The sequence below is a fragment of the Mus pahari genome, chromosome 14 (genome assembly GCF_900095145.1).
Source record: "Mus pahari chromosome 14, PAHARI_EIJ_v1.1, whole genome shotgun sequence".
NCBI classification, from domain to species: Eukaryota; Metazoa; Chordata; class Mammalia; order Rodentia; family Muridae; genus Mus; species Mus pahari.
This window is the reverse complement of record NC_034603.1, coordinates 83,266,301-83,282,614: the sequence shown is the minus strand read 5'-3', so window position 1 is coordinate 83,282,614 and position 16,314 is coordinate 83,266,301. Positions and strand designations below refer to the sequence as shown.

The window sequence follows — 16,314 nt, the reverse complement described above, 5'->3', positions numbered from 1 at the left end:
GCTGGCCTCGAACTCAGAAATCTGCCTGTCTCTGCCTCCCAAGTGCTGGGATTAAAAGTAATCTATAAAGAAACCGTGCCTCGAAAAACCAAAATAAATAAATAAATAAATAAGTAAAATAAAGTAATCTATATTTTATATTTGGGTGTGTGTGTATGCACACATGTGTGTGGATGTGGGGGTCAGAGTCAATGTCAGGTGCTTTGCTCCATCATTCTTCACTTTAGTTTAAGAGGGGGGGCAGTGTGTGTGTGGATGGGTGGGGGTGTGTATATTTGCCCACATATATCTGTTCACCACATATATACAATATCTGCAGAGCCAGAAATGGGTACCAGACCCCTTGGAACTGGAGTTACAGTTGTGAGTTATGTGGGTGCTAGGAATGGAACTCCATGTTCTCTGGAAAACCAGCCAGTGCTGTGAACTACTAAGCCATCTATCCATCCTTATTTGCTGAGATTCTCACTGAATCTGCACCTCACCTATCAGCTAGATCGAATAGCTAGCAAACTCCCAGGATCCTCTGTCCCTGTCTCCCAGCTCCGGGGTTTCAGGTGGGCACCACAATGCCTGTCTCTTTTCTGGGAATTCAGAGTCTCCCCCGGGACATGTCTTCAGTACACTTCTATCGCTGTAATAAAAACACCATAGCTAAAAACAGGCTGGAGTTTATCTCAGCTTATGTTCATACTCAGTCATCCAGAGAGGTCGCGGCAGGGGTGGATGCAGAGGCCATGGAGGAGTGCCGGTTACTGACCAGCTCTGCATGGCTGTTCAGCTGCTTTCTCTCTCAGCACCCCAAGACTTCCTTCCCAGGGATGATGACACCACAGTCGGCGGGAATCTCCCACATCAGTCACTGATTAAGAAAATGCACTGCACACTGCAGCAGGGTGTGGTGACACACGCCTTTACTCCCGGCACTTGGGAGGCAGAGGCAGGTGGAGCTATATGAGTTTGAGGTCAACATAGTCTAAAGAGTGAGTGCCAGGACAGCTGGGGCTACACAGAGAGACCCTGTTTCAAAAGAAAGAAAAAGGAGGAAGGAAGGATGGAAGGAAGGAAGGAAAGACAGAAGAGAGGGAGGGAGGGAGGGAGGGAGGGAGGGAGGGAGAGAGAGAGAGAGAGAGAGAGAGAGAGAGAGAGAGAGAGAGAGAGGGAGGGAGAGGGAGAGAGAGAGGGAGGAAGAAAATACACTGCAGGCTTGCCTGCACTACAGTCTGATGGAGACATTTTCTCATTTGAGGTTCCCACTTCCCAAATGACTCCAGCTTGTGTCACGTTGACATAACCTAGCCAGCACTGGGTGTAACTCAGTGGTAAAGTGCTTGCCTAACACACACACAAAGAACTGGATTCAATTTCCAGCAGGGCCAAAAAAAAAAACAAAAACCCAAAACAAACACAAAACCCAGCTGGGCATACTGGACTTGTGTGTGTGTTCGTGTGTGTGTGTGTGTGTGTGTGTGTGTGTGTGTCTATGTGTGTGTCTGTGTGTGTGTTTGTGTCTGTGTATGTGTGTCTCTGTGTGTGTGTCTCTGTGTGTGTGTCTGTGTGTGTGTGCATGTGTGCATGGGTGTGTGCACGTGTGTGCGTGTGTATGAATGGGGCCTGCTCTGTGCTTCTGTTTTGTTTATATTAATTACCCCTTTGGCTCCTAACTTAAGTACTTACTAAACATTTCCAGCCTGGTCTCAGAAACGGAAGGAAAACCTTTCATCTCTAAGCACAAATAGCTGGGGAAACAGAGGCACGGATACAGGTCTGGCTAGAGGAGTGGACAAGGAGTTGGGGTACAAAAGTGGGACCCCAGAATATATATATAGAGAGAGATGGGAACCTAGGAGAGACATGAATGGCCACCTCTGTGCCGATGCTCTGAGGAATGGCTTTATGCTTCCCTCACGTGCACAGCATCATGGGCCTCCATTAATAATATGTTCAGGTCCCAGCCCTCAAGCCTGGGGCTGCAACATTATTTGGAAATAGGGTTTTGGCAATCATAATCAAGTTAGAATGAGAACATACTGGAGTAGGGTGGGTCCTGACTCATTTTCTTGTGCCTTTATATAAAGAGGAATTTATTTTGCTTTATTTATTTTAAAAATGTTTTAGTAGTAGTGCTATTTACTCACACGTACACGTATGTGCGCATGTCTGTATATGTGTGTGTGCCTGAGGTTAGAGGCATCCCTGGAGCTGGAGTTATAAGTTATGAGCTGCCTGCTGTGAGTGCTGGAAATTGAACTCAGGTCCTAGGCAGGAACAACACATGTTCTTAAGCCCCGAGGCAGCTCTCCTGCCTTTTTTCTTTTTTTTTTTTAAAAAGATTTATTTATTTATTATATGTAAGTACACTGTAGCTGTCTTCAGTCACTCCAGAAAAGGGCATCAGATCTTGTTACGGATGGTTATGAGCCACCATGTGGTTGCTGGGATTTGAACTCTGGACCTTCGGAAGAGCAGTCAGGTGCTCTTACCCACTGAGCCATCTCACCAGCCCCCTAGTTATTTCTTTAACTAGTTATTTAGAGGACATTTTGGGCGGGTGACAGGGCTTATCAGTTGAAGGTGCTTGCTGAATTCCAACCCTTGAACCCTCATGCTAAATAAACTAAGGGGTTGGAGGAAGGGCTCCCCAGTTAAGAGCACTGGCCGCTCTGCTCTGCCAAAGGCCTGGGATCCCATTCCCAGCACCCACACGGGTGCTCAACACTGTTGGTAACTCCAGCCCCCAGGGATCCAGTGACCTCTTCTGTCCTGTGCCCATGTATAGCTACGATTGGAAGAACTGCCTCCATGGCTCCATTATGTTAAATAGACGGGTTGGTTTTACTTCTCTTATGTGCAGGCGCGTTTGCCTGCCTGCCTTTATATTCACCACGTGCACCGTACCTCAGAGGCCAGAGGAGGGCGCTGGATCCCCTGAAATTGCAGTTACAGGTCATAAGCACAATGACCTGGGAGCTGTGACCTGAATCTGAGTCCTCAGCAGAAGTAACCAGTGCTGTTAACGAATGAGCCTTGTCTACAGACCCACAAATGGATGCGTACAGCATGGCGCACGGATGTGATGGTGGCACTTGGGAGGGCATGTGTAGGTACATTGGCAAGGTAGCTCATTTGCCACCCCGTCCCATCCCACAATCAAAGACTCCATGCTGTGGTACGGCTGAACATGGTTGATGATTACTCTGAGTGTCTGGGTAAGCTGTGTCAATTTTCCCACTGAGAGAGTGCTCGTTCTGTGCCTTCAGGGGCCATCGTGCTTAGCACGCAGGTAAGGAGCAGGATGTCACTTTGGAGAGCCTACAGAAATTATTTGGGATTCTGCTGATGGGAAAGGTATCTACTGCTACTGGCCCCTACTTATTCCTTTACCCAGTTACACATAACTATCGCATGGGCACGTGGATACTTTTTTTTTTAGTTTTAGTTTTTCGAGACAGGGTTTCTCTGTGTAGCCCTGGCTGTCCTGGAACTCACTCTATAGACCAGGCTGGCCTTGAACTCAGAAATCCNCCTGCCTCTGCTTCCCGAGTGCTGGGATTAAAGGCGTGCGCCACCACACCCAGCTGTTATTCATTTCTTCTTGGACACCACACTCAGCCTTTAACCAGGAGCTAGAATCTAACTCAGGTCCTTACACTTTACCAACTGTGAGCGCTACTCTTTTTAATAATAATAATAATAATAACGATAATAATAACAACAACAATAAGGGCCTGGAGAGATGGCTCCGCGGTTAGGAACACTGACTGCTCTTCCAAAGGTCCTGAGTTCAATCCCCAGGAACCACATGGTGGCTCACAAACATCTGTAATGGAATCCAGTGCCCTCTTCTGGTGTGTCTGAAGGCAGCAACAGTGTGCTCATACAAAATAACTACTAAAATAATTTTGACAATTTGAATTCTACATAGCTTGAAGCTTAACATTATTGCATTATTAAAGTGTAATTTACAATGTCAGTTTACCCGACGTGGTGGCATGCACCTGAAATCTCAGTACTGGAGAAGTGGAGGCATGGAAGTTAAGGCCAACATAAGCGCTGGGCTAACCAAGGCTATGTAAGAAAGACCTATCTCAGAAACAATACGAAGAAGCCATAAGCTTGTGATCCCAGCACTCAGGAGGCTGAGGCAGGAGGATGAAGAGTTCTAGGTTACTCTGGGCTACATAAAGAGACTAAATCTCAAGCACAAGTCCTTGCGACTAGACGCACCGTTCTAAATGCATAGTTGGGCAAGCCTTAACCGGTGTCTCCTTTTGGGGAGCTACAGGCACCCGCGAGTATCCATGAACGGAAGTAAATTCCTCAGACAAGGGATTTGTCAAGTGATGTCAGCTTCCCATTTCAGACCTCGACAAGGCTAAGTTCCCCAGCACCACGGGTAAACACAGTCGCTAAGAGGTCAAAACAGACACATACCAGCAGTAAGTTTTTCTACATGTCAGCAACTCCGGAACTTGGCTAACTGTACCTGGGAGGGGTCTGGAGGGAAAGGTGCTGGCTACATGGCTGTGCACGCCCACCATGGCACCTGGCTGACCAGGATGGAGAATCGAATGTCCTCTCAGCCTCCTCCCCATGAATCCCCTCACATTCTTGCTCCCGGTCCTCTTCTTTTCACGATCCTCTGGCGGTCTCACCGCCTCCGCCCAAGCTGGGTGGAGGTCTCAAGAGGGTCGTGCTCTTTACCAACTGTGGAAGGCTGGCCGGTCTCGCGGCGTCTGCTGACCGGTGGGTGCGGCGGTGGCGAGCCGCGTTGGGGCTGCAAAGGGGTAGGAGGGGGCCGGACTCTTGGCCAGGGTCCCAGGGGGCGGTGACGGGCGCGAACCGTCCCAGGTCCCTCCCAGGCGGGAGCAGCACAGGCGGTGCCCGGGTAGCGGCGGAGCCATGGACGGCAGCGGGCCTTTCAGCTGCCCCATCTGCCTGGAACCGCTCCGGGAGCCGGTGACACTACCCTGCGGCCACAACTTCTGCCTCGCTTGCCTGGGCGCGCTCTGGCCGCACCGGAGCGCGGGCGGCACCGGTGGTTCCGGAGGTCCAGCTCGCTGTCCACTTTGCCAGGAGCCTTTCCCCGACGGCCTGCAGCTCCGCAAGAACCACACGCTGTCCGAGTTGCTGCAGCTCCGCCAGGGCTCGGGCCCGGGACCCATGTCCGCCCCGACTTCAGGCTCGGCCCGGGGCGCCACGCCCGAGCCCTCCGTGCCCAGCGCACCACCTCCAGCTCCGGAGCCATCAGCTCCCTGCGCGCCGGAGCAGTGGCCCGCGGGTGAGGAGCCGGTGCGCTGCGACGCGTGCCCCGAGGGCGCCGCCCTGCCCGCCGCGGTCTCTTGCCTCTCCTGCCTCGCCTCCTTCTGCTCCGCGCATCTGGCCCCGCACGAACGCAGCCCCGCCCTGCGCAGCCACCGCCTGGTGCCCCCGCTGCGCCGGCTGGAGGAGAGCCTGTGTCCGCGCCACCTGCGGCCTCTGGAGCGCTACTGTCGCGTGGAGCGTGTGTGCCTTTGCGAAGCCTGTGCCACTCAGGAGCATCGCGGTCACGAGCTCGTGCCGTTGGAACAGGAGCGCGCGCTTCAGGAGGTGGGGCACCTTGAGCGGGCACGTGGAGATGGGTGACACGAGAGCTCTTTAGTCCCTCACTCTTCTCAGGGTGTGTCTGTTATATATTTGTTTTATCATTGTGGCTGCGCACATGAAGATCAAGGAAGCAACTTCGTGGGGTTGGTTCTCTGCTCCCGCCTTTACGTGGGCTTCATCTCTCTGAATCAATAGGCTCTGCCTTAGTTTCCTCTATCCTGAGGATCTTTGCAACCTCTTCCGGTCTACTCTGTCTTTTGCTGAGGCTGGTGTGGATGGAAGGAAAGTCGGGAGGGACCAGTGAGTAGACAGAAGAGTGGCAAAAAGCCGAAAGTGTGTGTGTGTGTGTGTGTGTGTGTGTGTGTGTGTGTGTGCTGTAGCTAGGTTAGTGTAGGTGTAAAGCAAGAGAGGGGTCTTCATTCGGCCCTCGGAGGCCGTGGGGGTCAGGAGCCGCTGGGTACGGGCGGGGCCCCGTAGCTGATGCCCTCTTCAATTCAGATTCATCCTGAATTGAGTCAGCCACTTTGAATGGGTGTGGCGGGCACCAGGAGAGCGATGGAGGTTGGGCTGGTCACACAGATCTCCTCTGTCCGAATGCTCTGGGGCCGTGGGGAGCATGTGCCCAGTGTCCCGCTACCTCCCACCCCCAGTTTCCTTTGGCCTCCATCCCGGTCTTGGCGCCTCTGGCTTTGGGATTTTCCGCCTCTCCTGCCTGGAGCTGTGACTCATAAGACCCGAGGGATTTGCCCGGAATCCCCATTTTACAGAGCTGAATTGGGGGTGAAGGCTCTTTTGAGACTAATCCCCAGGACTATTTAGTGCCTTTTTTCTGGTTCAGTCACTCCACCCTCTCACACTTTGCCTCTTCCCCAGGGGGAAACCAATCCCAAATAGAAAAATCATAGGTGGCCCTATAGTGGCTTCCCTGGTCAACAGGTTGTCATATGCCCACAGCCTGCTTCTTTGTCAGGCATTTGGAAATGGCACCAGCTTGTGTCAGAGCTGCCTTGGGGATATTCTGGGATATCATGGCCATTTCTAGTCCCTTCATTCACAAATGTCACTGCCTAGTCCCCCTTGCCCCCCAAATTCTGAGATCTGTTGCAATTCTGGGGACCTCTGTCAAGACACCAGTCTCACAAAACCTGGTCCACAGGTGGAGCAGTCCAAAGTTTTGAGCGCTGCGGAGGACCGCATGGATGAACTGGGTGCCGGCATCGCACAGTCCCGCCGTACTGTGGCCCTCATCAAGGTCCGCGCCCACCCCAATCCCCCTGTGCACCCCTGAAGCAGGCCTCTGAAATCACCCATAAGCTCTCACTGTGGTGCCACCCACTCTAGACGTGGTCGTCCCTACTAAAAAGGAACACCTTGTTTCTTGCAACCTGGCTCAGACCCAGAGCAGGCTGGGGCTGGGTGGGGGCTGGATGGGCGCAAGCAGTCAGGGACGGTCTTTGCCCTCACTGTTGCCTCCTCTGCCCTCCCCTGCAGAGTGCAGCTGTGGCAGAGCGGGAGAGGGTGAGCCAGATGTTTGCCGAGGCCACAGCCACCCTTCAGAGTTTCCAGACCGAGGTGATGGGGTTCATTGAGGAGGGAGAGGCCACAATGTTGGGCCGGTCCCAGGGTGACCTGCGTAGACAAGAGGAACAGCGCAGCCGCCTGAGCAAGGCACGGCACAGCCTCAGTCAGGTTCCAGAGGCGGATTCAGTCAGTTTTCTCCAGGTGAGCGCGACTCTGGAGCCACAGAGGGAATTGAGGGGATGGGGCAGGTTGAGAAACGATGGCAGTCATGATGGGAACCTGGCCTTCCAGGACAGTTGCTACCTTCCCTGGCTGGGAGTCGCTGTGGCCAGCAGACTTACTGGGCATTTGTCTAGCACAGGAACTCCTGGCACTACGGCTAGCCCTGGAGGAGGGGTGCGGCCCTGGGCCTGGGCCCCCCAGGGAACTCGGCTTCACCAAGTCCTCCCAGGTGGTCAGAGCGGTGAGAGACATCCTCGTCTCAGCCTGTGCCAGCCAGTGGGAGCAGCTGCGGGGGCTGGGCAGTGACGAGGATGGGCTACAGAAACTTGGCTCAGAAGGTCGGTGCTCCTCCATTATGACTCACTTCCCCCAGATGGACTTTACGGGGCACCCAGATCTGGTGTCCATCCAGGCATGAAGGAGGGAGAGTGTCTGGCACTAGTGGCAGGGCAGTAAGCTGCCAGGAACTGAAGCTATGCCTCCAGGGAGCAGAGGGGAATCTTCTAGCTCATCCATGGTCTTTATTAGAGATCAAGGCCCTGCATTCGGGTGGGGTGGGAGGGGGGCTGGGGGGAGGGCACTCAAATACCACACCTGCATGAGAACATGGTCCTGTATGGGTGTCTGTCACGGGATGGCTGGGGGCTTTGGGAGGAGGGGAAGGTAGGAGGGAATTGCATCCACGAGTGGGGGTGGGGCACTCCAGAGAGATGGCTTCCCCACCACCTACCCCTTCCTCTGCAGCAGATGTGGAGTCCCAGGACCCTGATAGCACCAACCTGCTGGAGAGTGAGGCTCCTAGGGACTACTTCCTCAAGTGTAAGTAGCCAGCCTGCTGCTACCAAGGGGCCTCCGTTTAGCTGCTAGGCTTCGGAAACAGGGCCTGGGAGCACAGAGCTTGGGAGCCCTCTCCTTAGTCTCTGGGGTGAATAAGGTCATCTCCATGGGTGGTCTCCGTTAGTTCTGAGTCTCACCAGTCCTTAGGAAGGGACTTGGCTGTGTTTGGGGGAGGGTTAGCTGGGGCGGGGGTGGGGGTGGGGAGCCGGGGAACAATCCTATCTGAGCCTGGCTGTGATCTGCGTCTCTCTCCCGTCCCTGGGGTCAGTTGCCTACATCGTGGACCTGGACAGCGACACCGCGGACAAGTTCCTGCAGCTTTTTGGAACCAAAGGTGTCAAGAGAGTACTATGTCCCATCAACTACCCGGAGTCACCCACCCGCTTCACACACTGTGAGCAGGTGCTAGGAGAGGGCGCCCTGGACCGGGGCACCTACTACTGGGAGGTGGAGATCATCGAAGGATGGGTCAGTGTGGGAGTCATGGCCGAGGGCTTCTCCCCGCAAGAGCCCTATGACCGGGGCCGGCTGGGCCGCAACGCACACTCATGCTGTCTGCAGTGGAATGGGCGTGGCTTCTCAGTCTGGTTCTGCGGGCTGGAGGCCCCGCTACCCCATGCCTTTTCGCCTACAGTCGGGGTCTGCCTGGAGTATGCAGACCACGCCCTGGCCTTCTATGCTGTTCGAGATGGAAAGCTGAGCCTTCTTCGGAGGCTCAAAGCTTCCCGGCCTCGCCGCAGCGGTGCTCTGGCCTCCCCCACTGACCCTTTCCAGAGTCGCCTGGACAGCCATTTCTCGGGGCTCTTCAACCACAGGCTCAAGCCTGCCTTCTTCCTGGAGAGTGTGGACGCCCATCTGCAGATTGGACCTCTCAAGAAATCGTGCATAAACGTGCTGAAGAGGAGGTGATGCCCGCACGGCTGGGTGGGTCATCCCGCGGCGCCTTTGCCCACATTTGCTGGGGGAAGGCACTAGCCTCAGAGACCCCACACTCCTAGCCGCCTCACTTCTTGAGGCCTCCGCCTTCTGTCACTAGACCTTCCACTTTGCAAGGGGGTCCCCAGCCCCTGCCCCTTGCAGGACTTGTTTTGAGAACAGATCTTTAGCTGGGACAACTCCAGTCTGCCCCAGCCCCTTCTTTTCCAGGTCTCTAGAACTACCTGGCACACAGTAGGTGCTCAATAAACATTTGTTGAATGAACGACTCCCCCTTTCATTCCTCATCTACCAGAAACTCCTATGACTTCTCAGGGTTCAAGATCTGAGCATAGGGGCAGGCAAGATGGCTCTGCCAGTAGAGGTGCTTGCGGCCAAGCTTTAGGACTGGAGTTTGACTCCTGGGCCATACATAATAGAAAAAAAAGAGAACTGCCTCTCGTGACTTGTTCTCTGACTCTGCCCTGGTGCCTGAGCCACAAGCACAGGCAGGCATTCATGCATACACAGTAAATAGATACAGGTAAGTGCAACACAGAGCAAAACACACCAGGGCTGGGAGATAGCACAGCTGGTAAAGCGCTTGCTACAGAAGATCAAGAGGACCTGAGTTCGAGCCCCTGAAAAGAATCATATCTTTTCATACATTGAAAAGAATGTAATGTCCACATTGGAGAAAGGGGGGGAGGAGGTGGGAGGGGGAAGGTCACTGGGGCTTACTGGGTGCTAGCCTGAGGTAATAGGTGAGCTTCAGGTAAGAAATCATTTCTCAAAAAATAAGGTAGATGGGTATGACATCTGAGACCTTCACACACACACACACACACACACACACACACACACATCAAAACAAACAAAAATGAAACAAACAAAAACAAAACAAAAAGGCAGAGTGAGCAGAGGAGAGAATAGATTCCCTGACCCAGGAGGAAGGACCTACCTGTCCTTCAGTGGCACCCTGGCTCTAGGTAATACAGTGAGAGGTGGACGAGGCCACCTCACAAGTATTTCTCATCCTTGGTGCCACAAGCCAATTCTGGGCCTGCTTTGAGTGTACTGTATCCAGAATTAAACACACAAGTCACACACCCAAAGCCAAGAAGCTGAGCAGGGTGCTTGGGTGTGGGCGAGAGAAATGTAAAGACAACCTGAGCTTCTTACACACACACACACACACACACACACACACACACTCCACCCTGGGTGTGCGTGGAAATGAAAAGACATCTACAATAAAGGGGTCTGTGTCCTCTGTCGTCACACCTGTGACAGCCCTTTTCCCTCCAACACCCCAGAAACTGGCAGCCCTGTCTGGGATAACCTGGGGCTATAGAAGGAGGCTGTATTTCCAGGCCAGCTCCCTCTCTAGAATCTCTGTGCCCCAGATGCCTCCCAGGGGGCAAGGGGCAGCCAGAGAGGCCTCCCAACAGCCATCCAAGGTCAGGCAGGACAATGGGTGAGTTATGCAGCCAGACAGCAAGGCGGTACAAGTCCAGCCCCAGCCGCCTAAACTGCTAAAAATAACCCCTCCCACAGAGCCTGCCTGGCCTCGGCAGGGCAGCCAGGCCAGGATGTTTTTTTTCCGGGTGGGGCCTGCCTGCTCCTGCTGGGCTGTGTTCTCAACTCTGTTCCCATGGCAGCCACAGGTCCCACAGGTCCCTCTGCATCCAACCAAGGGGCTGTCAGGAGGCTGTTCCACTGTCCCACTCAGTGGGCGAGCTGGGCCTTCCTAGAGTCCTTTCTCACCTGCAAGCAGCCTCCATAGTCCACAGAACCCTGGCATCCCTAGACCACCTGTGCTGTCTTTGCCCCTCCCCCGGCTGGGCAAGTTCCACCCCCACGTTTTCCTGTGGCTCCAAGCCTCTGCTCCCCGAGGGCAGGAGGCCCTGGCATGCTCCAGAATGTAAGCATGGCAGACAAGGGCCCCGCGGCCAGAGTGTCCCTGCCAGAATCTGGCCCTACCACTCATGAGTGTCTTACTTGTAGAATGACTTCCAGTTTCCAAAGACCATCACGGAAGCCTGAGCCGATAAGCTGGCTCAGTTGGTAAATGCTGCCAAGCCTGATGTCCTGTCCTGAGTTTGAGTTCCAGAATCCACACGGTAGAAGAGACGTGACTCCTGCAAGCCGTTCTCTTGCTTTACCACACCCGGGCTGTGGCATGTGTGCACCCACACACATGCGTGTGTACCCGTAACATAAACAAGTGTAAAAAAAGGGAAAGAAATAAGCTTCATTACCCCAAACCCCTATGATGCAGCTTTTATAGCTCAAAATGGAGGAGAGAGTGGCGTTGACTGGCCCACAGCTGCACAGGGGGCTGAGAAGTCCCAGGGTTCAGACCACACCCCCACCCCAAGGCATAGGTAGTATGAGGGTCTATCCCTTTACTCACTAACTGTTTGTTTTATTTCAAACAGCTTGAAGCCCAGAGTAGCAGCTCACACGAGGAGATACTGGACATTTAGTGTCTACACCAGCCTGAGCTAAAAAGAGTCAGTCCCTATCTTAAACAAAACAGAAACAAAAGATTATTCTAAAAAAAAAAAAAAAATTTAAGATAAGGTCTCACTCTGCAGCCTTGGGAATGAGCTATGTAGCCCAAGCCTGCCTCCAGCTCCTGGCAATCCTCCTGCCTCTGACTCCTAAGTACTGGGACTGTAAACATACATCACCGTGAGAAAATGTTACAAAGAGTAAAGTGCTAGGGAACTGTGGGCCTGGCGCCATTACCCTTTATAAATGAGAAAGGCAAAGTTCTCAGACAGAAGTGCAGGGCTTCCTGTCCAGGACACCCCTGGCTCAGGTGAGCCTCACAGGAGAGAAGCTCAGAGGTAGAGCCTTAGGGACAAGAAGCCCTGGGATACATCCCTAGCACCCCCAGAAAGGAAGAGAAAAAACAAAGCAAAAGGCTTAAACCAAATAGGTTTTCTGTGGGCTCCGTTCCCACAGCCCCAGAGCCTTGGTAGAGGTGCCAGCGGGTCTTAGCGGCTCCCTCTAGAGCCCTAGCTAGTCCCAGACAATGTGGAGGGCTGAAGGCTTGAGGCTGTAGCTATGAACTGAATACAGCTCCTCAGAGCCAGGCAAGGGGCCAACTTCTTCTTGAGCTTTGTTTCTGTGGGAAAATAAGCTGCAGAGTCCAAACAACAGCCTGCAGACGGACTTCTGCCGCATTCCCTCTTGGCAACTGCACATTGCCAGGCCCTGCAGCCCTCACGGCCCCGGGACCTCCCTGCTGGCGCCCCGGGAGGAAAGAGGCCCTCAGTCCTCATTGCCTCCTGAGCTCCTGGAACACTTGCTCCCCTCCTCCCAGACATAGCCTGTGGCTAAGCGACTGGGCCTGGCCAGAAAGATGGGCTGAGCTGGGTGTGGCTGAGGTCTGCAGAGAGCAGGAGAGCTGAGCTGCAGCTTGTTCAGGGGCCCAGGAAGGAAAATAACTTTTAGTTGCAGAGTCACTGTCCCATCCTGCCATACAGCCAGCACACACGTTCCCACCCAGCGCCAACAACAAGAATCTGAAAGCTAAGGCTGTTCGTTCCTTCTCTGGACAATCACATCTTTAGGGTGGGAACCTGAAAGCGCAGGATAGGGCCCCAGGAAGTGGCTCTGGTGGAGAACACTTATCCAGTGTGTAGGATGTCAGGGATTCCATTCCTAGCACTATCAAAGAAACAAAAAACCTAAAGGAGGGCTGGAGAGATGGCTCAACAGTTAGAGGCACTTGCTGCTCTTCCAGAGGGCCCGGGGTTCAGTTCCCAGGGCCCACACTGTGGCTCACAAAGGTCTGTAATTCCAGTCCCAGAGATCTGACCCCCTCTTCTGGCCTCAGGTACTGCACAAATGTGGTGCACAGACATACAGACAGGGAAAACAACCATACACATAAAATAAAAATAAAAAAAATTGCGGGGTAATGGTGACACACTCAGGAGGCAGAGGCAGGCAGAACTCCGAGTTCAAGGCCAGCCTGGTCTACAGAATGAGTTCTAGGATAGCCAAGGCTACACAGAGAAACCTTGTCTTTTAAAAGTCTAAATAGATACATAAATAAAACCTAAATAGAAAGAGAAAAGCAAGAGGCTGTGGGTGTTTATCTCAGTACCAAAAAGTGTGGAACTAGAAAGTCTCCATTCAGGGCTGGGGGGCTGGCCCAGGCAGCAAAGCATTCAACATGCTAGCATTAGAATGAGATATTGGATCCTAACACTGCAAAGCACTTACACAAGAAAGTGTGAGGGAAGGGGATCCCTGATATCAACCTCTGCCCTCAACACGTGAATACACATGCGCATACCAGCACACGTGCACGCGCACGCACGCACACACACCGAGTCCTCAGTAATGGTGTTGGAGCCATCTTTGGGGGTCACTCTGGATTTCTGGGGCTTGGGGGGAGGCACAGCAAAGGCTTGCATAAACACTCCTCCATCAGGAACCGCTCAGAACAAACTGTAGCTGTGTCTGGGGATTTGGAAGTGGACAGAGGTTCAGGCTGAGAGCCCAAGGGTGGGGCCCCTGTCCATAGCAACCAGAACATGTGCTGGCCCCGCCTTCTGGTGAAGGAGCAGGAACCTGGTGTTCCTCAAGTACATGTGGCCAAAAAAGGCCTTGCCCTGAAATAGCCCAGATCTGCAGGCCATCCCACATGGCAGCCGCTGCTCCATCTCAGCTCGGCCAACAGCAAAGGGTGCTGTGGAGCCTCTCCCAAGAATTGTCTCTCCTTAGTTTACTTGGAAGATAATTGACCAGGGAGGGAAGAAGAAAGGAATAATTTCATAGGCCTCAGGTATAAGAGAAATCCAGGCAGCAAGGTGTCTTGACGCCACCCGAGTGTTCAATCACTGGAGTCTACACTGTGGAAGGTTTCCTCCGACTTCTACACACACATGATGGCACACACACACACACACACACACACACACACACACACGTACACACATGCACGAACACATACACACATGCATACCTGCACACACACACTAACCAAACAAATTGAATAAAAATCTGCTTTTAAAAGAGTCCATTTTGTGGGCTAGGGAAGTTGAAGGCTTGCCGAGTATACACAAACTCTTGGGTTTATCTCAGCTCGGGGGGGGGGGGGCTGTATAAAGCAAAGACGCTGAGCTGAACACTAGCCTGCCTTCCTCACCCTCTGCTCCCTGATTTCAAATGTGATATGGCCTTGACCTTCAAGATGCCCCCTTGACTTCCTGCCATCATGAGCTGTCATTTTTTCTTTATTAATTTATGTAATGTTTTCTTTTGTTTTTGTTTTTGTTTTTTCGAGACAGGGTTTCTCTGTATAGCCCTGGCTGTCCTGGAGCTCACTTCGTAGACCAGGCTGGCCTCGAACTCAGAAATCCATCTGCCTCTGCCTCCGAGTGCTGGGATTAAAGGCGTGCGCCACAACACCCGGCTAATGTTTTCTTTATTAATTTATTGATTTTTTTCTTTATTGATTTATGGGTTGTGAGCTGTCTGATGCAGTCCTGGGAACTGAACTCCAGTGCCCTGTAAGAACAACACCTGCTCTTAAACCACTAAGCCATCTCGCCACCCAACCGTCTTGAACTGTAAGCCAGAGCAAACCCTTTTTCACTTAGGTTGTGTGTGTCAGAGTATTTTGTCACAGCAACAGGAGAGGAAAACAAAAAGCCACCTTTTACCAAAAAGATAAGAAATTTAACCTCAGGCATGTTCTTCTGGGGGTCATGTCTTCTCCTTCTGTGGAATAACAACCCGGGGTTCACATGGTACGGGGAAATTGGCAACACTTCTCATGGTCTCCGCACCAGGGCTGTTTCTTTGGGACCCTCTGTGGGAGCCCAAGAGTTCCTCTCTGTGTCCACTGTCCCACCTCCCTGAGCCAAGGAACCAAAGATCCACATCTGATAGATGGCTTGCTGATCTTGTTTGGCAGTCACAAGCCTTGGCTTGCTGGTCTCCATCTTGGTCTTTGCCTGGAGCTCTCCCTCGTGAGGAACTGTGTCTAAGGTTCTCTTCTTGGAAAGTGTCTTCGTTTTCCTGTCGCCAAGGCTGCTGGAGCGCTGCTGGAGCTCTGGGAAAGCTCGCTGCTTCTGATCCCATCTGCTCCCTGCCTCCCAGATCCTCGCCAGGGCAGGTCCAGTTCCCTAGCAGCTGTGGAACCCTGACTCTGTTTTCCCAGCCCCTGCAAATGCTGGACCCTGGCCAGCAGCAGAGACGCCCCAGCATTGGGCACAGGTGCCTTCTCAGCCCTGGTGGGGGGTTCTGTAAGGAAGGTTCTGCTGCGAGAATTCCAACATCCCCTTTGGTCTTCTGGGCTTGGGCGTGGTGTCTGTTGTCTTGAGAATCCTTAGAATAGTTTCTGGTCTTTCTATTTTAGTTACCTGAACAGCCCAGGCTGGCCTCAATCTCGGAATCCTCCTGTGTTTCCCTCTCAAGCCATGGAATTAGAGGTGCGAGTCATCACCCATGACCAGCTCCTAGTTAATTATTTATACAAATTCGCCCTGCTCACATAGCTAGTGGGAAGCTAGGTGTTACAAATGTCAATCAAATCCCAGCACCGTCTCTCCTCTATCCAGATCCTTTGACTCACACCAAATCACATCTCAGGGTCACACACACCGCCCCTACCCTGTGCCCCAGCAACCACACGCCACTGTGTGGGAGCAAGGCAGGGGCTGAAGCACTAGTGAGCCCCCCTAAACTCCTCTCCTGAAGCGTTGTAAAGTTTTTCTCTTCCCCCTGAGTCTAGCCATGCTGCCTCTTCAGTCCAAGTTATAAGCACAACCAACAGGCCTTGGCTCCCCAACAAAAGCCTGGCCCCGTACACCTGCTGAGTTTACAGCAGGTCCTAAAAACAGACTGAGAGGAAACCCATGAGCCGCGGGAGAGAAGGCTTAATAGTTAAGAGCACTGGCTGCTTTCAGAGGATTCAGGTTCAATTCCTAGTACCCACGTGGTGGTTCACAATTGTCTATAACTCCAGTTCCAGGGGATCCAACACCCTAACAATGACATACATACAGACAAAGTGCCGATGTATATGAGATAAAAATAAATTTAAATGCTGGGAAGTGGTGGCACACGCCTTTAATCCCAGCACTTAGGAGGCAGAGGCAGGCAGATTTCTGAGTTCGAGGACAGCCTGGTCTACAGAGTGAGTTCCAGGACAGTCAGGGCTACACAGAGAAACCCTGTCTCAAAAAACCAAAAAAAAAAAAATCC

General features: G+C 52.8%; 1 protein-coding gene across 3 annotated transcripts; it reads left to right on the top strand.

Moving 5' to 3' along the window:
* Positions 1-4,841: 4,841 nt before the first annotated feature.
* On the top strand, positions 4,842-9,367 carry Trim47 (tripartite motif containing 47). Of its 3 annotated transcripts, XM_029546048.1 has the most exons (7): positions 4,842-5,589; positions 6,743-6,838; positions 7,078-7,308; positions 7,469-7,667; positions 8,074-8,148; positions 8,435-8,560; positions 8,801-9,367. In XM_029546048.1, exons 1-7 carry the CDS (start codon positions 4,903-4,905, stop codon positions 9,073-9,075), a joined length of 1,689 nt encoding a protein of 562 aa, XP_029401908.1. In that variant the 5' UTR covers positions 4,842-4,902; the 3' UTR covers positions 9,076-9,367. The 3 variants fall into 3 exon arrangements, with proteins under 3 accessions (XP_029401908.1, XP_021069034.1, XP_021069033.1); XM_021213375.2 differs by having other exon boundaries at positions 8,077-8,148; positions 8,435-9,367; XM_021213374.2 differs by having other exon boundaries at positions 8,435-9,367.
* The last annotated feature ends 6,947 nt before the right edge of the window (positions 9,368-16,314 follow it).